Consider the following 21,180-nt stretch of genomic DNA (forward strand, 5'->3'; position numbering starts at 1 on the left):
CCCAACTCGCAAAACCAACTGTCAGCAAACTTGTCAGCTGTGCTCAGCTGAAAGGTCACCACAATAATTATGTTTTTTTCTCATTTTTTGACACTACACTCAGCAAGTCACAGTCACCTTTCTGGTATGGAAATCAAAGCCAAAACAAGCACATCACCTTTTCTTTGTATGATTTAAATTTTAAAACTGGTTAAGATCACACTGATTAGATGCACACTTATTTGTTCTTAAATATTAATATCTTTGTTCTGGTCGTCAACCTTTAAAGCTTTTGTTAATATTAAGACCCTCACCACGAGGTTAAAGCACCTACATCACATGAAAATGTATGCTCACGGGCATACTTGAATTCTTGGATACACATGTGTCATTCTTGTGATCACACTGTGTGCAGTTTGTAATATATAAATCATGAAGGGTGGTGGTGGTGGTGGATAGACCTGTAAATCTATCATAAAAAGTCCTTTGTCTTGGTAAGACAACAAAACAAGAGAGAGACTTTGAATTTACTTCAATAAATAACAAGGACAGATAAGGAAAGGAAACAGAAAAATAACACAAAACCAGCACATTAACTCGCAAGAAAATCAAGCTGACATTCGAAAGGTAACAAGCATTAACCTTTGAAATATAAAAATTCATCTTACAGTAAACAGCAAACAGGCAGTTACATAAAGGCATGAACATGCAAAAGAATGCCATTCTATATCAACTGAAAAATACTGACAAAGCCATAAAAATGTGGACAGATAGACCTTTGCAAAACATTTATAAATCTGAGATTGTATGGATGGATCAATGAATAATTGGATGAATTCTCTGTGGATGAGACACACGACAAAGGCAAGCCATTACAATAAGTCACGTCAAGGCAATTATACACCAAGCTGCGTATGCAGCTTACTTTTGTGGATCGGCGTACAGGTTTTTAACCTAAATCGTCGCACAAGTACAAGTACAAGTACAAGTATATACAACCAACAAACTTTTACAATTTCTGAACAATGTTACACTGGAAGCAGAAAACTCTGGTGTCTGACCAGTCATGGGGCACAAAACTAATTCAACAAATAAATACAATCTGTATAGAAAAATAGTATCAACTATTTATAGTTATAAATATGAATATTTCCCTTCAGAAAGACTCAGTTTCACAACCATGACAAATGATAGTCAATTAACAAGCATCTCAGTTTAATCTTAAAGATACATGTACAATGTGCAGGGGGGGGGGGGGGGGGGTTCTGGGGTTTTTGCCAACCCCCCTCCCCCTCCCCAAGCCTAAACAATATAAGAAAAAAAAAATACTAAAACACTACTTTGAAAATAGTCTTAAAGAGTTGAAAATAAAGAAAAAATGATGGCAAAATTTTCCTCGTTTTCATCCAAATGCCCCCGGACCCCCTTAGGAGCCGGCCGTTGTCTTCTAAATGACGGTTTTGCAAGGTAGTTGGATAGTTCGGTCAATTTTCTTTGTCTTTATCAAAATTTGTCTTCTTAAATTAACTTTTTGCAAGGTGTCTTAATTAAGGGTAGTTTCTTGGCTCAAATTGCACCAGATTGCTCCATTTTTCTTGTTTTTATCCACATTTCTGAGGAGGGGGGAGGGGGCATGCCCCCGGACCCCCCTAGGAGGTTCAGGCGCTTCGCGCCCTCAACCAAACGCTCCGCGTGGTCGATGTGTCCCTAAAAGAAATTTGGAACCCACCCCCCCCCTTAAAAATGATGTGATCCGCCCCTGATGTGCCTTTGCTTTCACTCCGGATCACTGCCACCAGTCTGTCCAGGCCTTCATGTGGATTAAGATCATCCTTTTACTCGGACAAATATCCAAAATCAACATCCTCCATACTTTCTGTGTGTGGTGGGAGTCTCTAGCTGAATTCAATTCAAAAGTGACGCCTAATGTCAACCTGTGAAATCAATCCCCCCAAAAAGGACCCACTGTGACAATGTTAAATTCACTTTGTTCCTGCATAGGCTGCAGTTGTGAAAGTAGTGACAGTAACCGTACCATCCTTTTACATCAGCAACACCCTGTTGGTTTTTGTGTAGACAAAACACAAAACACACTGAGTAAATAGTATACAACAATATTAGATGACAATCAAAGGAAGGCTGGCAATTGATGTAGTTACTTTCAAATTATTCACTGCCCGGTCAAGTTTGTTTGTTTGTTTATTTGTTGCTTAACGTCCAGCCGACTACGCAGAGCCATATCAGGACGAGGAAGGGGGGGATGAAGGGGGCCACTTGTCAAGCGATTCCTGTTTACAAATGCACTAACCCATTACTTGTGTCCCAGCAGGCTTTAGTAAAACTAAATTAATACCTACTGGAAGATTACCAGTTTCCAGTGTGTTAAAATAGGCTTAACCTATCTACTGCTGGACTTACATCAGAACACTAACAGATTAAACTATACATGAATCGCGAGACAAGCGGCAAGAGAAGAGATTTTTGGAAAAAATACAGGTGAATGAGCAAGAAGGCAGAAAAAGGAAAAGAATTCATGAAGAAAAAATGAGCATGACAGGAAAGAGGAACCAAAAATCTACCTAACAGCAAACTAGAAAGCTCCTGCGGTTCCAAAAACAGGAGGGGCCTTTAATTTCATAACCGCAGTGCCCCACTGCGGGACCCGGTCAAGTTAACACAAGGATTCCAATGTCAACTCAACAAGAGTACCTCGCTAAACATCGCCCCCACCGCCAGTGGCAATACGCCCCCACCGCCAGTGGCAATACGCCCCCACCGCCAGTGGCAATACGCCCCCACCGCCAGTGGCAATACGTCCCCACCGCCAGTGGCAATACGCCGCCAGTGGCAATACGCCCCCACCGCCAGTGGCAATACGCCCCCACCGCCAGTGGCAATACGCCCCCACCGCCAGTGGCAATACGCCCCCACCGCCAGTGGCAATAAAACACACAGGCAGACCTGTTGACACATAGACAAACATTAATGGTATTTCCAGATCCGATTGTCGGATGCAAACTGGGGCATGTTTCCATGCATCTATCCAAATATCTGCTTTTAAGTTGTTTTTGATGCTGCTGTGAAATTACTGGCAAAGTTGTCTGGCTGTTGTAGAGAAACATGGAGAGAAACACATCATTCTGTTTCTTCCTTTCTGTGATTTCTTCACAGATAGCCAATTTCTCAGGATTTTTTTTTCTTTCTCCTCCTCACTTCATTCCAATACATTTTCCCCCAGGTTCAAAACTGAAGGGGTTTGTTTGTTTGTTTGTTTATTTGTTGCTTAACGTCCAGCCGACTACGCAGAGCCATATCAGGACGAGGAAGGGGGAGATGAAGGGGGCCACTTGTCAAGCGATTCCTGTTTACAAATGCACTAACCCATTACTTGTGTCCCAGCAGGCTTTAGTAAAACTAAATTAATACCTACTGGAAGATTACCAGTTTCCAGTATGTTAAAATAGGCTTAACCTATCTACTGCTGGACTTACATCAGAACACTAACAGATTAAACTATACATGAATCGCGAGACAAGCGGCAAGAGAAGAGATTTTTGGAAAAAATACAGGTGAATGAGCAAGAAGGCAGAAAAAAGAAAAGAATTCATGAAGAAAAAGAGAGCATGACAGGAAAGAGGAACCAAAAATCTACCTAACAGCAAACTAGAAAGCTCCTGCGGTTCCAAAAACAGGAGGGGCTTTTAATTTCATAACCGCAGTGCCCCACTGCGGGAACTGAAGGGGTTATCTCCCCTCCTCCATCTTGTTGAACATTCATTGAAATCACACTGGCAAACTTTCTTTATTTTTTATTTGGTGTTTAACATCGTTTTCAACCACGAAGGTTATATCGCGATGGGGAAAGGGGGGAGATGGGATAGAGCCACTTGTCAATTGTTTCTTGTTCACAAAAGCACTAATAAAAAATTGGCTCCAGGGGTTTGCAACGTAGTACAATATATTACCTTACTGGGAGAATGCAAGTTTCCAGTACAAAGGACTTAACATTTCTTACATACTGCTTGACTTAAATCTTTACAAAAATTGACTATATTCTATACAAGAAACACTTAACAAGGTGGCAACATCAACAAGCAAGACAGGGATAGATTAGATAAATTCATCAGGAAAGCAAGTGGGGTGGTTGGGAGGAAGCAGGACAATTTCACATCAACACATGAACGACGACTGACTGACAAGGTACAGAAGATTTTGGCTGACGACTCGCACCCACTCAGACCGGAATTTGACAGTAGACGGACAGACAGGAGCAACAGATTCAGACAACCAACCGCAAGATCCACACGCTACAGAAATTCGTTCATTCCATCTGCAATTCACATCTTCAATTCTCAGGTGGGGCGGTAGATGCTGGTGTTGTCGCTCTGATGCACGGGGTCAGTGTTCTGTATTGTTTCAGTATTGTTGATTTTGTTTTGCATTCTACTCTCTTGGACAATATGTGATAACCGGCAAGGTGCTGACTTTCTTTTGTGCATTGTTGATGGTGAATGCATGTTAATTTATTTTTAATATACTTTCTTATGTGATAACCAATGTGCTATATTTTCTCAGGACAAAGAACAAATGTTTATTTTGAATGTTTTATGTATGTTATTATTACGGACATAAACGCTCAGCAATGTAATTTCTCTTTTAGAGATTAATAAAGTTATTGTATTGTATTGTATTGTATTGTATTGTATTGTATTGTATTGTATTGTAGAATCCGTTAGTCGCCTCTTACGACATGCTGGGGAGCATCGGGTAAATTCTTCCCCCTAACCCGCGGGGGGTTGAAATCACACTGGCCAATTCATGTCTTTTATAAAGGGCTAAAAAGATTGACTGGCTTATGTTCAGGAATGACGTAACTTTCTTCATGAGAACTTATAGTGAAATACACAGACAAAATGGCCGACATCATCAGTGGAATGAGCTCAAAAAGAAACCAAAAAAGAAAGTGACAGTAAAATTAAATATAGATTAACATCCTGATTGTGCTGTTAATAAAATGATGATGCAAGAAAAATATAATATTGCTGCCAGATTGTCAGTGAGAAGAAAAGGGAACAAATTGCAGGGCAGGCCAAATTTAGATTGCAGATCTTGAACTGTGCCGAGGCAAGCTGTGCAAACGCTGCATTGCAAACCAAAATACAGGTGGTTGTGAAGTACAATAACTGTTAACAATAACACAAAGACAGATAAACCAAGCAGAAAGCATCAAATAAATGGACAGATCCACAATCAAAAAAAGGAAAGAGGCGGAAGTGAATGCCATTAGGCCAAAAAAAAAAAGGTCTGTTTACGGTAACATAGGCCAAAAAAATAGGGTCGGTAGGTCGGGATTTTTTTTTTTTTTCTCCAAAAAAACATATTTTTACGTTATTTTGCAAAAAAACCAAGATTTTTTTTCTTTCCCCCAAATGCCAAAAAGAAAGTCTAGGGTCGCGCGAAAAAAATTGGGTCGGTCAGGTTACCGTAAACAGACCTTTTTTTTTTTTGGGCCTTAGACACAGTTTGCTCTACATTCTTCTGTGTGCAGTGGAATTCACTTATTGTAAGCGTTTGTGGAAAGACTTCAAAGTTCAGTGAAGGTGAACTCTTACAATTAGTGAGCTAGTAATAACACATTTCTGAATCAAGGACGTTGCTAGGATTTATATTCTTTAGGTAAATTTGCCAAAATGGCCGTAAATGTGTCCGCAATTTTTGGCAGCCCTCGATGTCAACTTTACTCTATTGGTCTGCAATTTTTGTGCGACCAAAAAAAAGTTTGGACATTTCGTGAACTGCCAACACAAAACAACACCCCTGTCAGTGTTTAGAAATAATATTTGTTCTTCACTGTAACAAAAAAGGCACTAAAAAAGAGTTCACGTCAAGTTCACTCAATTGAAACTGGTCCAAGCAATCACACACGGAATATAGAATGATCTGCATGGCAAAATATGTCTACATGTTGACACCTTTTCATACAGCACCACATAAAGTAAGCTCAATCACAACAAAACACAACCATCAGCTGTTATGACTACAGCTTAAATATGACATAGGGTTATACCGGCAACAAGCTCCACTAAATGATGCTTTCTGACAAAAAATCTGTGTCACAAAATGATCAAAACCAACCCCAGGATCTGGGACAAACCACCTGTTACAAACCACCTGTTACAAACCACCTGTTACAAACCACCTGTTACAAACCACCTGTTACAAACCACCTGTTCACATGCTACATACTCATAAACAGAGCATCTGCACTTAATAGGTATATCTTCCTGGAATGCATCTCTAACAGATTGAACATTGTCATGAAGACACTGACAGTTTTGATTACAAGTAACTATTACATGGCATTTCCTTTCCGGGGGGAAAAACAAACAAACAAAACTCTCTTTGCATTGTTGCACCTTGACAAATTACATGTGATAGCAAAACGCACAAATATTCACGATCATAAATAAAGAGGTTGGATGGTTTAAAAAAAAAGGTACATATTCACTGAAACGTAAAGGTACATGTATGAGGAATGTAAGTAACTGCAGAAAGGACTAGCAAATCCTGATTACATAGCAAAACTACTTGATCAAGCTAAAGTCTTTCATTTGCAAACTGCATGTCTTTTTTTTCTAGAAATTCTACAAGCATGATTTCATCTCACAATGGGAAGGCACATACTTGTACAAGCATACACCATAACTGATACGAAGTACAGTGCATAAGTCGGGGTATCCTTTTTAATCCACCGAATTTCACAACAATTAATATCCACAGCCATGTGTGTCTCCTGCCTCCGAACACACACGCTACAGAGCTCGACTCGATGTGCGCAGTTTCGTATAAAAATTATTTTCCAAATTTCCCCACTGTGTTTTATAAAATAATCATATTATGAAAGCACATACATTCTTATCTTAGTTGTTATGTATTCATTGTTAGCAAACATCGGCATTATTCATGTTTTACTTTAAACGCAATCATTGTTATTTATAGATCACAGGCACTTGATGTAAGTAGGTCACACACGTGTAAATGTTGTGCCCAGTCCTTGTTTTTGTTTCTGTTATTATTTTAGTTAGCAGGTCTAGTTGAGCACGTATTAAGTATCATGTACCCACTACTAGTCATTGTGCATTTTAGTTAATGGACTGATGATGTCATTTGTATGGAGTCGACGCACGTGCGAGGGTATGTATGTGTGGGAGGGGGGGGGGGGCGCGGGAGATGAAAGCTTGCTGTATGTTACGTAATGTAAGGCTTCTTTTTAAGCCTACTGTCTATATGATACTTACCGAGACAGTACTATTCTTGCACATTATCTATTATAGGCCGAAAAAATTGGACAAAACGCTGAGTGGGTACAATTATCTCCCATAACCATGCGCCACCGTGGATCCCAAGCACTGTCCGAGTGCTTCCCCCTTACAGGATGTAGGTGGCGCGTCCTCTTTCTTTATGAGCTGCAGACCCTCAAAAAGCCCATAACATATCAAGAGGGGAGGCGGGAGGGAAACTCTAATAGTACTGTCTCGGTAAGTATCATATAGACAGTAGGCTTAAAAAGAAGCCTTACAGTCAATATAACACTTACCTCGACAGTACTATTCTTGCACAGAATACCAGAGTGGTGTGAGGGTGATATGTAGAGTATTAAACTCCTTATATAAATCAAAATCACTTAAATCCAAGGATTAAGATACCCAGGCAATTTTCGAACAGTACTACCGTACAAGAAAATATACCCAAGAAACATACCTTAGACTGACGTGACCATGCTGGCAACCACTGCTGTGTGGTGAACTCAATGTCAAAGTCCAGGCCACTCAAAGCTTGAATACCACTGAGTCTACGGCAAGTGGCTAAAGCGATGAGGAACAATTAGTCTTAAAAATCAGCAACTTGATACTGATGCCTGCCAGGGGTTCAAACTCATTGCTACGCAGGAGTTTGAGGACCAGAAAAACATCCCCCTTGGGAAATGAAACCCGAGGTTTAGACACCGCTGCATTGCTAATACCCGAAAGGACATTAGCGATGAGGGAGGACCTGATCAAGTGTTCAGGTCTGCGACCAGTAGCGGCCGCAATCGTGGAAGCGATGGCAGGTCTGTATCCAAGAAGAGTCTTAGAAGAAAGACTCTTCTTTTGATACACTTCCACCAGGAAGTTGGCCAAGTCCTGTGTTGAGGGATAAAGCGGCTTTATCCCCTTGGACAAGGCGAAGGTGGCCCAAGCTCTCCAGCGTAAGTCGTAGAGCTGATTAGTTGATCGCCTCTTAGCGTTCAAGAAAAACTCTACTGAACTCTTGTGCAATCCTAGTGCAAGCAGTTTGGAGCGCACAAGAGCCATGCGGTCAAGCACAGACTCTCTGGACGTGGATGAGGGAGGCATGATCGAGGCTGGAGCAGACCTCCCCCGTCCAGATCCAGAGGTAGAGGGTCTACGTGGGTGAGACCGCGAAGATCTGGAAACCACAGAGCTGTTGGCCAGTAAGGCGCGACCAAAATCAGTCTTGGTCGTTCCTGCAGATATTTTGCCAGCACCCTCGGAATCAGAGATGTCGGGGGATAGGTGTAAGCATCGAGGAGCCTCCACAAGAGAGTGAATGCGTCCAAGTGGAACGCATTCATGTCTCGAAAGGGGCTGACGTACCTGGGAAGCCGAGCGCTGAATCGAGTTGCGAACCGATCGATCAGAGGACGGTCCCACCTTGCCCACAGACGCTGTAGAACGTTGTGAGCGATGGTCCATTCTGTGGAGAGAACCTGATCGCCCCGACTGAGAATGTCGACCAGGGCGTTCAGTTTCCCCGGAACGAACTGGACTGACATCCGGACCTGATTGGTCTGGCACCAGAGCAGAATCTCCTCCGCCAACAGGGAGAGGGACCGAGAATTGGTGCCCCCCTGGTGGCGAAGGTAAGCTAAGCATGTGGTGTTGTTGTCCCCGTTGAAAATCAGAGGGGCCAAGGACAGGCCGAATGGGAGGGCCTGAAACTCGAACACTGTGCCCTCCCAAACGAACCGGAGCAGATGTCGGTACCCCGGGGCCACCAGGATGTGGAAGTAAGCATCCTGGAGGTCCCAGACATGGCCCAATCGTTTGGCCGGATGGCCAACCGGACCGACGAAGGGGTTTCCATCTTGAACTTGCACCTGTGAAGGTACAAGTTCAAGGTGGAGAGGTCCAACACCGGCCTGAACCGGCCGTCCTTTTTGGGGACGGTGAACAGGCGGGAGCAGAACCCTGGAGAAGGCTGAGAAAGGGGGTAGACCGCCTTCTTCTCGACCAACGAGTTCACCTCGTCCTGAAGAGCCTGCCATCTGGCAGGGTCTCGAGGAGGGGGGAACGTCCAGGGTAGAGCGGACAATGGAGGTTGTGACGACAGCGGTAGAGAAAACCCCGACCACACCACCCTCAAGAAAAACTGGTTGGAGACCAGTCTGCCCCACATGCCGCGGGCCCGAAAAAGAAAACCGACGGACGAAAGAGGGGCAACTTGAGGGGGCGTCAACGTAGGGCCGGGACTCACTGAAAATTCTGCTGGCGGGCAGGCGCAGGCTTGCGACCACCCCCCCTGGTGGTGCTGCTTCCCCTTACCTGTCTGAGCACCCTTCGTCTTGCTTGGGAACGCAACAGGCGCCTAAGAGGAGGAAGAAGGAGGCAGTGAAACTGGCTTCTTCTTCTTCTTCTTCTTCTGAGGCTGGGAGCTGGAGGTGACTGTAGCACTTCTCTTACTCCCCGCCGCCGTCGCCGAAGCAGCGAGGCCAACCATCAGAGAATCAGTGTTCCTCTGGCGTGTGGACTCCACCACAGAACGAACAGTGTCCGGATGAAAGAGGGAAGAAGGCTGAGGAAACGTGTTCCTCAGACTCTTCCTCATATCCGGAGGCACTATAGAAGTAGGCAGAAAATGATCACGGAACAGGGCCAATAAAGTGGACCCGTGTTCCAATGGCCAATTCTGCCGCAGACGTCACGCACGATCGCACGGCATGCAAAGCCCGATCCACTCGAACCGTGACAAGGACCCGAGTGGAATCGGACTCTGCCCGATCGGGAGGGTCCAACAGTGTGGACAGCGTGCTCATCCATGTCAAGGCCTGTGATTGGGCCTCGACTGTGGAAGAAACGGTGGCCTCAAGATTGTGGAATGAAGCAGAGCTCAGTTCCACCTTCTTGACCGAAGGCACCTCCCCAACGAACACATCACCGTCAGCCCCACCCTAAACACTCGAAGTCTGGAAAGTGAGAGTTCGAGAGTCAAAGGGAAAAGGGAGGGACGAAACAGATTGGACACGAGGAAACAGTGGAGGTGCGCCTCCCGAAGGAAAGCATGGCACTGAACCCGCGTCCTCCCGAGGAACATAGGTCGCGTTTGCACGTGAATCTGTACTCCTCAGGCGATGTGCTGCCGCTTCCACCGTGGCACTAAGACTAGGGTGGAACGCGAATTGCCGGCGGACGGATCGTTCATAAAACGAGCCGCCGGCAGACGCGGCGTGAGCCTCCCGCGCCCGGGCCGAAGCGGACTCAAAGGACGAGAGGGCGTCTCAGGGAAGGACGTCCTGAAACTGTTCAAACGTCCTTCTAGCTGTGCGAGGACGAGCCTCCTGCCTCTCGTCCTCAGACCCCGGGTCCAGGTCCTGTGTGTCAACACTAGACGACAGACGCTTAAGAGAGGCATCCGTGACGTCAAGACGCCGCGTGATGTCTGTCATGTACTGTTGCAAAGTACGAAGCATAGCTTCGGAAGTTCCATCAGAAACCGGCAAGGGTAGAGGATCAGTGTTAACCTCAGGGCGACCCTGATCCTCCTCCCTATCGTCCTCCGACTCACTCTCCTCTTCACTTCCCGACAACTCCTCAAAAGCAGGAGTGTAGGGAGCTTGAGGGGGAAGAGCCGAAAGCGATGAAGCAGGCTGTGAAGAAACGCCCACAGAAGCAAGAGGCCGCGAAGACCCCTGCCCCAAAGACGAAACGTCTCCAGCAGCCGAAGGGGGAGAAAAACAACAACCCTGCGACTGTTGGGTCAGCCCAGCCAACGAACCCCCGCCATTTATAGACTGAACAGGAACCCATCGGGTCTGATCAGAAAAGAAATGGTCCGGTCCGGTCGGGGGTGCCGATCCGGTCCGGTAGGGTGGTCCGGTGTTCCGGTCCGGTGCCGGACCATCCGGAGGTCCCGTTCGGCACCGAACCATCGTACCCACAGAAGTGTTCGGGTGGTTAGGTCCGGACGTGGACATACCGTACCATCCGGACCCGTGGTCCGGTATGGTCCGGTTCGGTGCCAGACCATCCAGACCAACAGAGGTGGTCGGGTGGTCCGACACCGGGCCATCCGGACCCGTAGGTCCGGACCCGTAGGTCCGGTACCATCCGGAGGTCCTGTTCGGCACCGAACCATCCGTACGCACAGAAGTGTTCGGGTGGCTCGGTCCGGGCGTGGACGTACCGTACCATCCGGACCCGTAGGTCCGGTTCGGTGCCAGACCATCCGGACCAACAGAGGTGGTCCAGACCGGTCCGGTAGGGTGGTCCGGTGTTCCGGTCCGGTCCCGTACCATCCGGAGGTCCCGTTCGGCACCGAACCATCCGTACCCACGGAAGTGTTCGGGTGGTTCGGTCCGGACGTGGACACACCGTACCATCCGGACCCGTAAGTCCGGTGGTCCGGTATGGTCCGGTGCCAGACCATCCGGACCAACAGAGGTGGTCGGGTGGTCCGGTCCGGACCGGACCACCGGTCCAGTACCGGACCATCCGGACCCGTAGGTCCGGTCCGGTCCCGCACCATCCGGAGGTCCCGTTCGGCACCGAACCACCCGTACCCACAGAAGTGTTCGGGTGGCTCGGTCCGGACGTGGACATACCGTACCATCCGGACCCGTAGGTCCGGTTCGGTGCCAGACCATCCGGACCAACAGAGGTGGTCGGGTGGTCCGGACCGATCCGATAGGGTGGTCCGGTGTTCCGGTCCTGTGGTCCGGTCCCGTACCATCCGGCGGTCCCGTACGGCACCGAACCATCCGTACCCACAGAAGTGTTCGGGTGGTTCGGTCCGGACGTGGACCTACCGTACCATCCGGACCCGTAGGTCCGGTATGGTCCGGTTCGGTGACAGACCATCCGGACCAACAGAGGTGGTCGGGTGGTCCGGTTCGGACCGGACCACTGGTCCGGTACCGGACCATCCGAACCCGTAGGTTCGGTCCGGTCCCGTAGCATCCGGAGGTCCCGTTCGGTACCGAACCATCCGTACCCACAGAAGTGTTCGGGTGGCTCGGTCGGACGTGGACATACCGTACCATCCGGACCCGTAGGTCCGGCATGGTCCGGTTCGGTGCCAGACCACCCGGACCAACAGAGGTGGTCGAGTGGTCCGGCCCCGACCGGACCACTGGTCCGGTACCGTACCATCCGGACCCGTAGGTCCGGTGGTCCGGTGTGTTCCGGTTCGGTGCCAGACCACCCAGACCAACAGAGGTCAACAGACCGACCGAACCACTGGTCCCGTACCGTACCATCCGGACCCGTAGGTCCGGGAAGGGCCAGAGGTACTGTCCCGCACCGGACCCTAAGGTCCGGTACGGTCCCGTACCATGGGTCCCGTCCGGACCAAACCCGGAGGTCAAGTCCAGTCGGGACCCGTGGGTCCGGTTCGATCCCGACCCGTAAGCCTGGAACGTTCCGGACCCTTGGTCCGGACCATCCGTCACCCGAACACCAGACGCTAAGGAATGGCGTGGGGTCAAGACGGTCCGGTCGGAGGTGTCGGTCTGAGCAACAGAAACAATGTTCCCGTCGCCCTGACCATTCGACAGAAGTACCACGTTCTGTCGAACACCTCCACGTCCAGTAACTAGTCGGCCGGAGCGTTTCATAGAGGGACAGCCACCAGTCACACGGACGTCAGAGGGAACCGTAGTAGCAGTGGTCGTAGGCACGAAGCCTGAAACCCCTGCCCCCACAGGACCGCCCTGAACGGGGTCAATTCGCATCCCAACCCCAGCGGGGAGGGAATTCAGAGACCCCGTCATCTCCTCCGATCTCCCCCCCCAGGAGGCCGAAACTACTGTCGAAACAGCAGCAGACGACCCAGCGAGGGAGTTCAGAGGAGGACCCGTGTCCCTCCTGGCTTCCACAGCGGTGGAAACCGAGGAGGGCACAGGAGAGGCACCGGAAAAGGAAGATTTTAATGCCAACTGCACCCGGTGTTCCCAGGCGGTCACCCATCCAAGTACTAACCGGGCCCGACGTTGCTTAACTTCGGTGGTCGGACGAGAACCGGTGTTTACAACGTGGTATGGCCGTTGGCTGTCAAAACCTGAGTCTCTCCAGTAGCCCCTAGATCGGATTCACCAACCCCCAAAGAGGGTTGGGAATCGACCTGCCCCCGGATTCGAGCCAGGGAGGAGAAGGAAACCTTCCCCCCAGGCTTGAAACCGGGAGGAGCTGAAGCCTGAGACTGAGGGCCGGACAACGGCGTCGAAGGGGGGGAAGCTTGTTCCACTGAAGGAGAAGGAGAAAGAAGCTTTTTCTTTCCCCTCGACCTTCCCCGAACCTTCGACGGCGCAGCCCCGCCCGAAGTCCCAGGCTCAAGCCCAGCCTGTTTGAGCAAGCTCGCATTGAGCTTGCTCAAACAGGCTTTCTCCGCCCTCCCTCGCCGCAAACGCAAAGCGTTTGGGGAGGGAGAGTCGGAGCGCCGAAAGATCCCCTTCTCCGTGCGTAAAACATGACGCTGGGCGCCCGGAGAAGGGTTGCCCCCGGCAGACTCTGGTTCCGTAGAACCAGAGCCCAAAACAGGACGAGACATCCTACCTCGCCCTGTACGTACCCTTAAAGACCGAGAATTAACAAAATTCAAAGAAAATTTAGGTCAATACTCAAGTGAATGCGGCGAAACGAGAAGCAGACGACCGGTCACCACGAAGTAGGACGGGAGGCACGCCGAGTCCGCCACACAAAAACGGAGGCACAAGTTGAAGGAAACACAACGTAGCCTCAAGCCAGAAGTGGAATAACACACAATAATCCAACAGGTGATAGTCCACACAGAAAAGAAGCCTCTTAGTCCAAAATAATCCGGGAGCGTAGCAGAAACACAGCCGGTCTGACACGCGCGAAAAAAGAAAGAGGACGCGCCACCTACATCCTGTAAGGGGGAAGCACTCGGACAGTGCTTGGGATCCACGGTGGCGCATGGTTATGGGAGATAATTGTACCCACTCAGCGTTTTGTCCAATTTTTTCGGCCTATAATAGATAATGTGCAAGAATAGTACTGTCGAGGTAAGTGTTATATTGACTGTATATATTGTGTGTGATACGTGGAAATGTGATACTATTTATTTGCATGTATGATACAGGTACAAATGTGATAATTGTAGGCTTATACTAGTGATTACTGTGTGGAATACATGAAATGTGATATGAATGCTGTTTTTATACGTTATACTCTTACTTTTTCCCAAGCGCAAGACAAATTCTTCTACAAATTGAAGCCAATAAAATTTGAGTTGAGTAGTTCAATGTAACTCTTTGTGTATGAAAATAGATATTTGGATTACATGACTAATCTTGTCAATCCCACATGACTAATCTTGTCAATCCTACATGAGCTAAACTGGTACCTCTGATGCAAGAACACCCTTGGGACCAGCCGCGAGTGTCCCCATATTGGAGGTGTCCTCTTGTAATAGGTGTCATGTGGTCAAGTTTACAGAGCAAAAATCAACAGGAGGTGTCCTTTATTGAGAGGACTCGACCTATCACTGACCCTCACACCACAGGAACCTCTGTACAGCTTTCCTTGTTTTAAAATACAATGTACCTGCAATGAAATGGTAATGCATTGCTTCTAACCCAATGCCTCCTTGAGTGCCTAATATTGTCTACTAGATCGTCCATTAATGCAGATCCCGTAAGGGTCGCATCGATCATCTGCAAATTCGATTTCACCTTTTCTTGCCGAGAAACGGCATGCCTAGAGGGAATAAAGAGAGACTTGCCAATTAAATCTCATCTGAACTGTATTGGAGATTCTGTGCCTAAAGGGTTAAGCCTTTCTTGTCTCTCAACATAACTTTCCGCAATATAATTCGTATTAATGCATCTGTCAAATATCACTTCATGCTGTTACCCCATAATTCCCAGCTGTGGAATATAAGTAGATACACTGTGCATGTTATGTGCATGTACAATTCAGGGGAAACATTAATATGAACTGCCAAATGGTCGTTCCGTTTGGAATGTGTCTAGCACAATGGAATGCAACAAACAAAGGCTTCTGATTGATTGTAAAGTCATCCGAAGTAACGCACTGATCAAACGTAACACAGTAAACTTCAACGATTGTACAGACAACAAAAGTAAGGCTTTTATGGTTCATGGTGAAATCACAGACCTAGCCAATGTCACAGTCACTTCCAACAGTAACATCCCATCACAAGAAAGTGTAAAAGAATTCATCATAATTACCAATTATAAGGTTTCTATGGTCATTTACACAATCTGTCAAAATATCAAGAGCTTTTTATGTCACAAAAGTGTGGGGAAAATTGTCTGCTGTCATTGAAAATGAGTAACAGCAGCCAGGTACAATTATCTCCAAAGACAATAGAAAAGCCCCCTCCCCTCTTCTACTTACTCTGCTAGAGTCTCCGATGTACATAACATTTTCTAAAGAGTTTGTTTGTTTGTTTATTTGTTGCTTAACGTCCAGCCGACTACGCAGAGCCATATCAGGACGAGGAAGGGGGGATGAAGGGGGCCACTTGTCAAGCGATTCCTGTTTACAAATGCACTAACCCATTACTTGTGTCCCAGCAGGCTTTAGTAAAACTAAATTAATACCTACTGGAAGATTACCAGTTTCCAGTATGTTAAAATAGGCTTAACCTATCTACTGCTGGACTTACATCAGAACACTAACAGATTAAACTATACATGAATCGCAAGACAAGCGGCAAGAGAAGAGATTTTTGGAAAAAATACAGGTGAATGAGCAAGAAGGCAGAAAAAAGAAAAGAATTCATGAAGAAAAAGAGAGCATGACAGGAAAGAGGAACCAAAAATCTACCTAACAGCAAACTAGAAAGCTCCTGCGGTTCCAAAAACAGGAGGGGCCTTTAATTTCATAACCGCAGTGCCCCACTGCGGGATTTCTAAAGAGGAAAATGACGGAGAAAAGCAAGAAGAAAGGTTACAAAAGCTTATTCATAAAACTTTTAACCAACTGTATCATCCTCTTTCACAGGTAAGTAAGTAGAGATTAAACTGCAAAACTGGACTGTTCATAACCAAATCACTGTATGCTCCTTCATTCGGACCAGCTGTTTATCAATATCAATCAATCAATATGAGGCTTATATCGTGCGTATTCCGTGGGGATTTATTTATTTTATTTTATTTTTATTTTATGCAATTTATATCGCGCACATATTCAAGGCGCAGGGATTTATTTATGCCGTGTGAGATGGAATTTTTTACACAATACATCACGCATTCACATCGGCCAGCAGATCGCAGCCATTTCGGCGCATATCCTACTTTTTCACGGCCTATTATTCCAAGTCACACGGGTATTTTGGTGGACATTTTTTATCTATGCCTATACAATTTTGCCAGGAAAGACCCTTTTGTCAATCGTGGGATCTTTAACGTGCACACCCCAATGTAGTGTACAACGAAGGGACCTCGGTTTTTCGTCTCATCCGAAAGACTAGCACTTGAACCCACCACCTAGGTTAGGAAAGGGGGGAGAAAATTGCTATCGCCCTGACCCAGGGTCGGACTCGCAACCTCTCGCTTCCGAGCGCAAGTGCGTTACCACTCGGCCACCCAGTCCACAACATAAACATAACCATAAAATAATGTGCATACACTGTATAACATGTTTACATGAAATCTTATAGCTTTACTTTATGAGGCTTACGATTACTAGTATGTCAAAGTAGTAAAGTATAAGATTTATTTTATAACAACAAATAGTTATACATGTGCTGAAACTCACATGCCAAAATAGCGCAGAATAAAAGATAGTGCAGAATAAGAGATTTTTTGCTAGAATTTATGTGTCGAAGCACTGAACTACAGTTTGACATACAACCTCTCTGGAAATTGTGATAAACATTTTTCTGATTATATGTGAAAAAATGGCAAATTGGTTTTTTTCCTCAAAAATAGCATATTCGCAAGGATTGGCCCAGGATTTACCTCTGTACATGTATTGCTTTTCTTAATGCAAATTAAAACATAGATGGCAAAGTTTGGTTCTTTTTTCCAGTGCTAATTACCTCAGAGTCAGGTACACTGAGATCTTGACTCAAGAATAGATCACCTTCAAATAAAAAATAAATACCTCAACAAAAACAGACCAGCTATGTTTGGCCATATCTTAAATTGGAATGATGAACAGTATATTTGCAAAAGCAAAATCTCCTTACTAACATCTAACAATTAATGGCAACCTTTGCATGACAACATCTTAGTACTAATTGTTTCATGACAAACACAACATCAAGTTGAGTATCTGGGGGTGATTATAATAAAAGTAACATCACAAACAGTATCACAACCACATGTTGAAAATTTGTTCAAACCGAACTTGTAAAGTTAGTGATTTTGTTCAATAAGGCCACTGGTTATCATTATCCTGTAGGCTGGCAAGCTCTCGAAGAAGTCTCCTTGCTGAACTTTCATAGGTTTTATGTGGTTCAGCACACAAAAGGGTGGGCTTTGGTTTTTGTGATGTTAATGCAAACTGAGAACAACTATTATCAAATATATATGCTGCATCATTTAAGGCTGGTATTGGTGTGTTTTTCATTCAATCAAAAAGAAAGGGGGAAAAGGAAGGAGGAAAAACACAAGAGCTGCGAAAAATCAGACAACTTCTAACCATTTTCCCCATTCTTTTGCCAACCATACTTTCTTGACAGCGGTTTGGGTGCAAAAAATGTGGTTATCAAGGCATAGCGCACATTTCGTACTGTTTGCAAATAAATTCAGTTTACAAAAATAGTTTTTGTGATTTGTTTTGCTCACCATTTGCAAATTCAGTTTACAATAATACAGTGTGTGATTTTAATGTTGTAACATCCAAATATTTTCTGAAGAGTACTTTTACAAGGCACGTAACTCTCTCTGCGGTAGTTGCAAGGATGAACAATGCGGATTTGATAAGCTAAGGTACCTGTACAGACTAGGACATATTGTAACGCTTTAAGTATATTGCATGGAAAACCGTACACAACTCCTTTCTACTTACAGAGTATTTTCTCTATACTATGGCAAATAATTACACAGTTAACATCTCATCAGTCACACATAATTATAAAACACCACAAGGCGAATAATACAGAAGGGTTAAACCTGCACAGAACTCCTTTCACACGCAGCTCTTGCTTCACACACAATGGCTCAGTTGGTACACTGTACAATCTTCATGTACTTCACTTTTTGAAAAAGCAAAGTTTCTGTTAGAAGTACTTTTGCTGGAATGCAGTTTGTGTCAAGAGGTTTCCATGCTATGCATTTTCACGCTGTACTTTACTGAACCTGTGACAAAAAAATACAAGGACAGCCAGCACACATTTCCAATATTTCTGTCTCAGCTGATGAAAGGGTAGGCTTAACATCATAGTTCTTGCCTTGTACAGCGTCATTTTAACCACAGGAGTACAGCGTCATTTTAACCACAGGAGTACAGCGTCATTTTAACCACAGGAGTACAGCGTCATTTTAACCACAGGAGTACAGCGTCATTTTAACCACAGGAGTACAGCGTCATTTTAACCACAGGAGTACAGCGTCATTTTAACCACAGGAGTACAGCGTCATTTTAACCACAGGAGTCACAATGTCTGGTATCCAGCAAACATCACTACAGTTGCTCTCCAGCTCGAAATAACTTTTTGCAAAATTCAAGCCTCAGCTGCTGCTGAGAAATGCACATCAATGCCTGTCCCCGCTCCATCAAGGCCTCTCCATGCTCCTCACAAATTTTATCTCAGAAGTAACCACGACTGTTTGCTCATTCCAGAAAGCAATTGGCAAAACTTGATCTCAGCTGATGTAAAGGTGAGATGCACATCTGAGTTCTCACGGTATTTACCACCAGCGTGTCAGGAAAGCCACAATGGCAGCCAAGAAAACTTTCAAACAATTCTTTGCTAAATTCAATCTCAGCCGATGGACAGGTCAGATTTTGCATCTCAGTTTATGTTTTCAGTCTGCCACAACTTTAACACGTGAGTAATGATGCACACTACTAAGGCCAAAAAAAAAAAATTGTCTGTTTCTGGTCACCCGACCGACCCTAAATTTCGGCGCCGACCCTAAACTTTTTTTTCCAAACTCAAAATTTTTTTGTTTTTTTGTTTTTGTGGTAAAGGACAGGGTGAGAAAATGAACAACAAAAACGTGTGAAAACGAAAGTCCGCTGATGATTTGTAAATGTGTTGAGTGTCTTGTCTCTATGTATCGTGAATCCAGTCTCTTTGAGCGATTTTTAAAGTTAGTTTTATTGGTCTACATTTGGGGTAAAAAATAAAAAAAAAAAATCCCTACCTACCGACCTTATTTTTTTTAGCCATGTTACCAGAAACAGACAATTTTTTTTTGTTGCCTAAGCTTTCTAACGCTTCCTACGCCTGTACAGTCTAAGTTACTGATGAAGATGAAAACCATTTTGCCAGTTCAGAAAATATGACGTGGACTGACTAGTTAGGCATAGTGTTTTTTTGGTAACCCATAAAACACTGCCTAAGAAATGTGCTCATAGAAACTCTAGCCTGAATACACAACATATAATATGCATGAAGTTTGACAAAAACATTTGGACGTGCCATCTTGTTCAAACTGTAAGGCACAAAGTATGTAGGGTCTGTTAAAACCAGATACCTTCAGATATCTTTCATTTTTAATTTTTGTTTGTTGCGAGACAGAACTTAAGGGGTTCTCATAACGAACACTTCTACTGTCTAGGTGCTGTAAGAGCAAAATGTATTACATAGTGACTGATTAAGTACAAAGCACTGCTGCGACACATCAAACAACAATACACTCTTCAAACCTTGGTCTTTGGTGTACGGCACAAATGTGAAGAAAAGCTAGTTCCACCAAACCTGACCTCCTCCATGGCAGAACCTCCCAGGGTCCCATTTCTCGACAATGCTTACCCTTTCTACCGTACTTAAAAGTACTGAAGACCGACAAGTTCTTCTGCAAGCTCAGTCCATCGTGACAGTCTCATGCCTCACTTTCTTTTTCTTAGCTTTTTCTTCCCTTTTCACTCATGTACAGGTTTTACAGGACTGGAATCACTTTCAGAGGCAGCTCTTTCTATTCTCACTCTCTTCACAAACCTTTGCTAATCTGACCACTAGTCACTGCTGGCTCCTAGCCCACCTCTACAGAATCAAGATCTCCCATACAAACAACTGCACATGTGGAACAGGCACGCAGACCCCAGAACATGTCCTCCAGACTTGTGCAGCAAACTCTGGCCAGAGATGGTGGACCTGAAGGAGAAACTGTGGGACCAAGCGGAGTCCCTGCGGCAAACTGCAGACTTCACTACATCGACAACCTTGACAGTCTAGCATGGCGACAGGAACGCAGAAGAAAGAAGAAGAAGCTACTCTGACAATTCTCTGTTCACTTCTGCTCGTCCAGTAATTGTTCAGTTTTTAGACGGCAGCTCCTCCTCGTCTGAGGCCAGTTCAATGTCTGGAGTGGCGTGGGGCGCTGTGCGAGTGAAGTCGATGGTCTCGTAGTTCACCGCGTCTTTTCTTTCCGGTGGTGGTTTGGCGTCCTTGCTCTTGTCAAGGTCAAGGTCAGCATAGATCAGCCCGTCTGCATTCTGTTGAGAACAAATAAAAAGTATTTGTGTTTAGCATTTGGTATACATCTGTTCTAAATCCCACTACCCATACAATGACCAAAAAACCCACACATACACACACAAACAGGTGAGAACAAATTCACATTTTTAAAGCAATGCCAGACCTGGGAACCCCTGTTTTGCACTTGGAGTACACTTAGACAAACTTGGAGTATTTTCAGAAACAATGAGCGTACTCGATCACACCGCATTTGAACACCCATGATTCAAACATGCTTCACACACGTCCGTCGCACCGTTAATAACGTTTACAAATAACCTACATGTAAAAACAAATTCGTCTTTC

The 21,180-nt window shown here is 45.5% G+C and overlaps 1 protein-coding gene and 1 non-coding gene across 2 annotated transcripts in view; both read right to left on the reverse strand.

Annotated features, from left to right (window-relative positions):
* Positions 1 to 13,186: 13,186 nt before the first annotated feature.
* Positions 13,187 to 13,305, reverse strand: LOC138974956 (5S ribosomal RNA). Its single transcript, XR_011458469.1, has one exon. It is a non-coding gene; the product is annotated as a 5S ribosomal RNA (ribosomal RNA).
* A 993-nt stretch (positions 13,306 to 14,298) lies between these two features.
* The window catches only part of LOC138972672 (nephrin-like), a 36,043-nt gene continuing 29,161 nt past the window's right edge, over positions 14,299 to 21,180 (reverse strand). The window contains exon 15 of the mRNA XM_070345329.1: positions 14,299 to 20,852. Coding sequence (XP_070201430.1) covers positions 20,673 to 20,852 — 180 coding nt within the window. The 3' untranslated portion in view covers positions 14,299 to 20,672. The remainder of the gene's footprint in view (positions 20,853 to 21,180) is intronic.

Source organism: Littorina saxatilis, linkage group LG8, assembly GCF_037325665.1.
Source record: "Littorina saxatilis isolate snail1 linkage group LG8, US_GU_Lsax_2.0, whole genome shotgun sequence".
Classification (NCBI taxonomy): Eukaryota; Metazoa; Mollusca; class Gastropoda; order Littorinimorpha; family Littorinidae; genus Littorina; species Littorina saxatilis.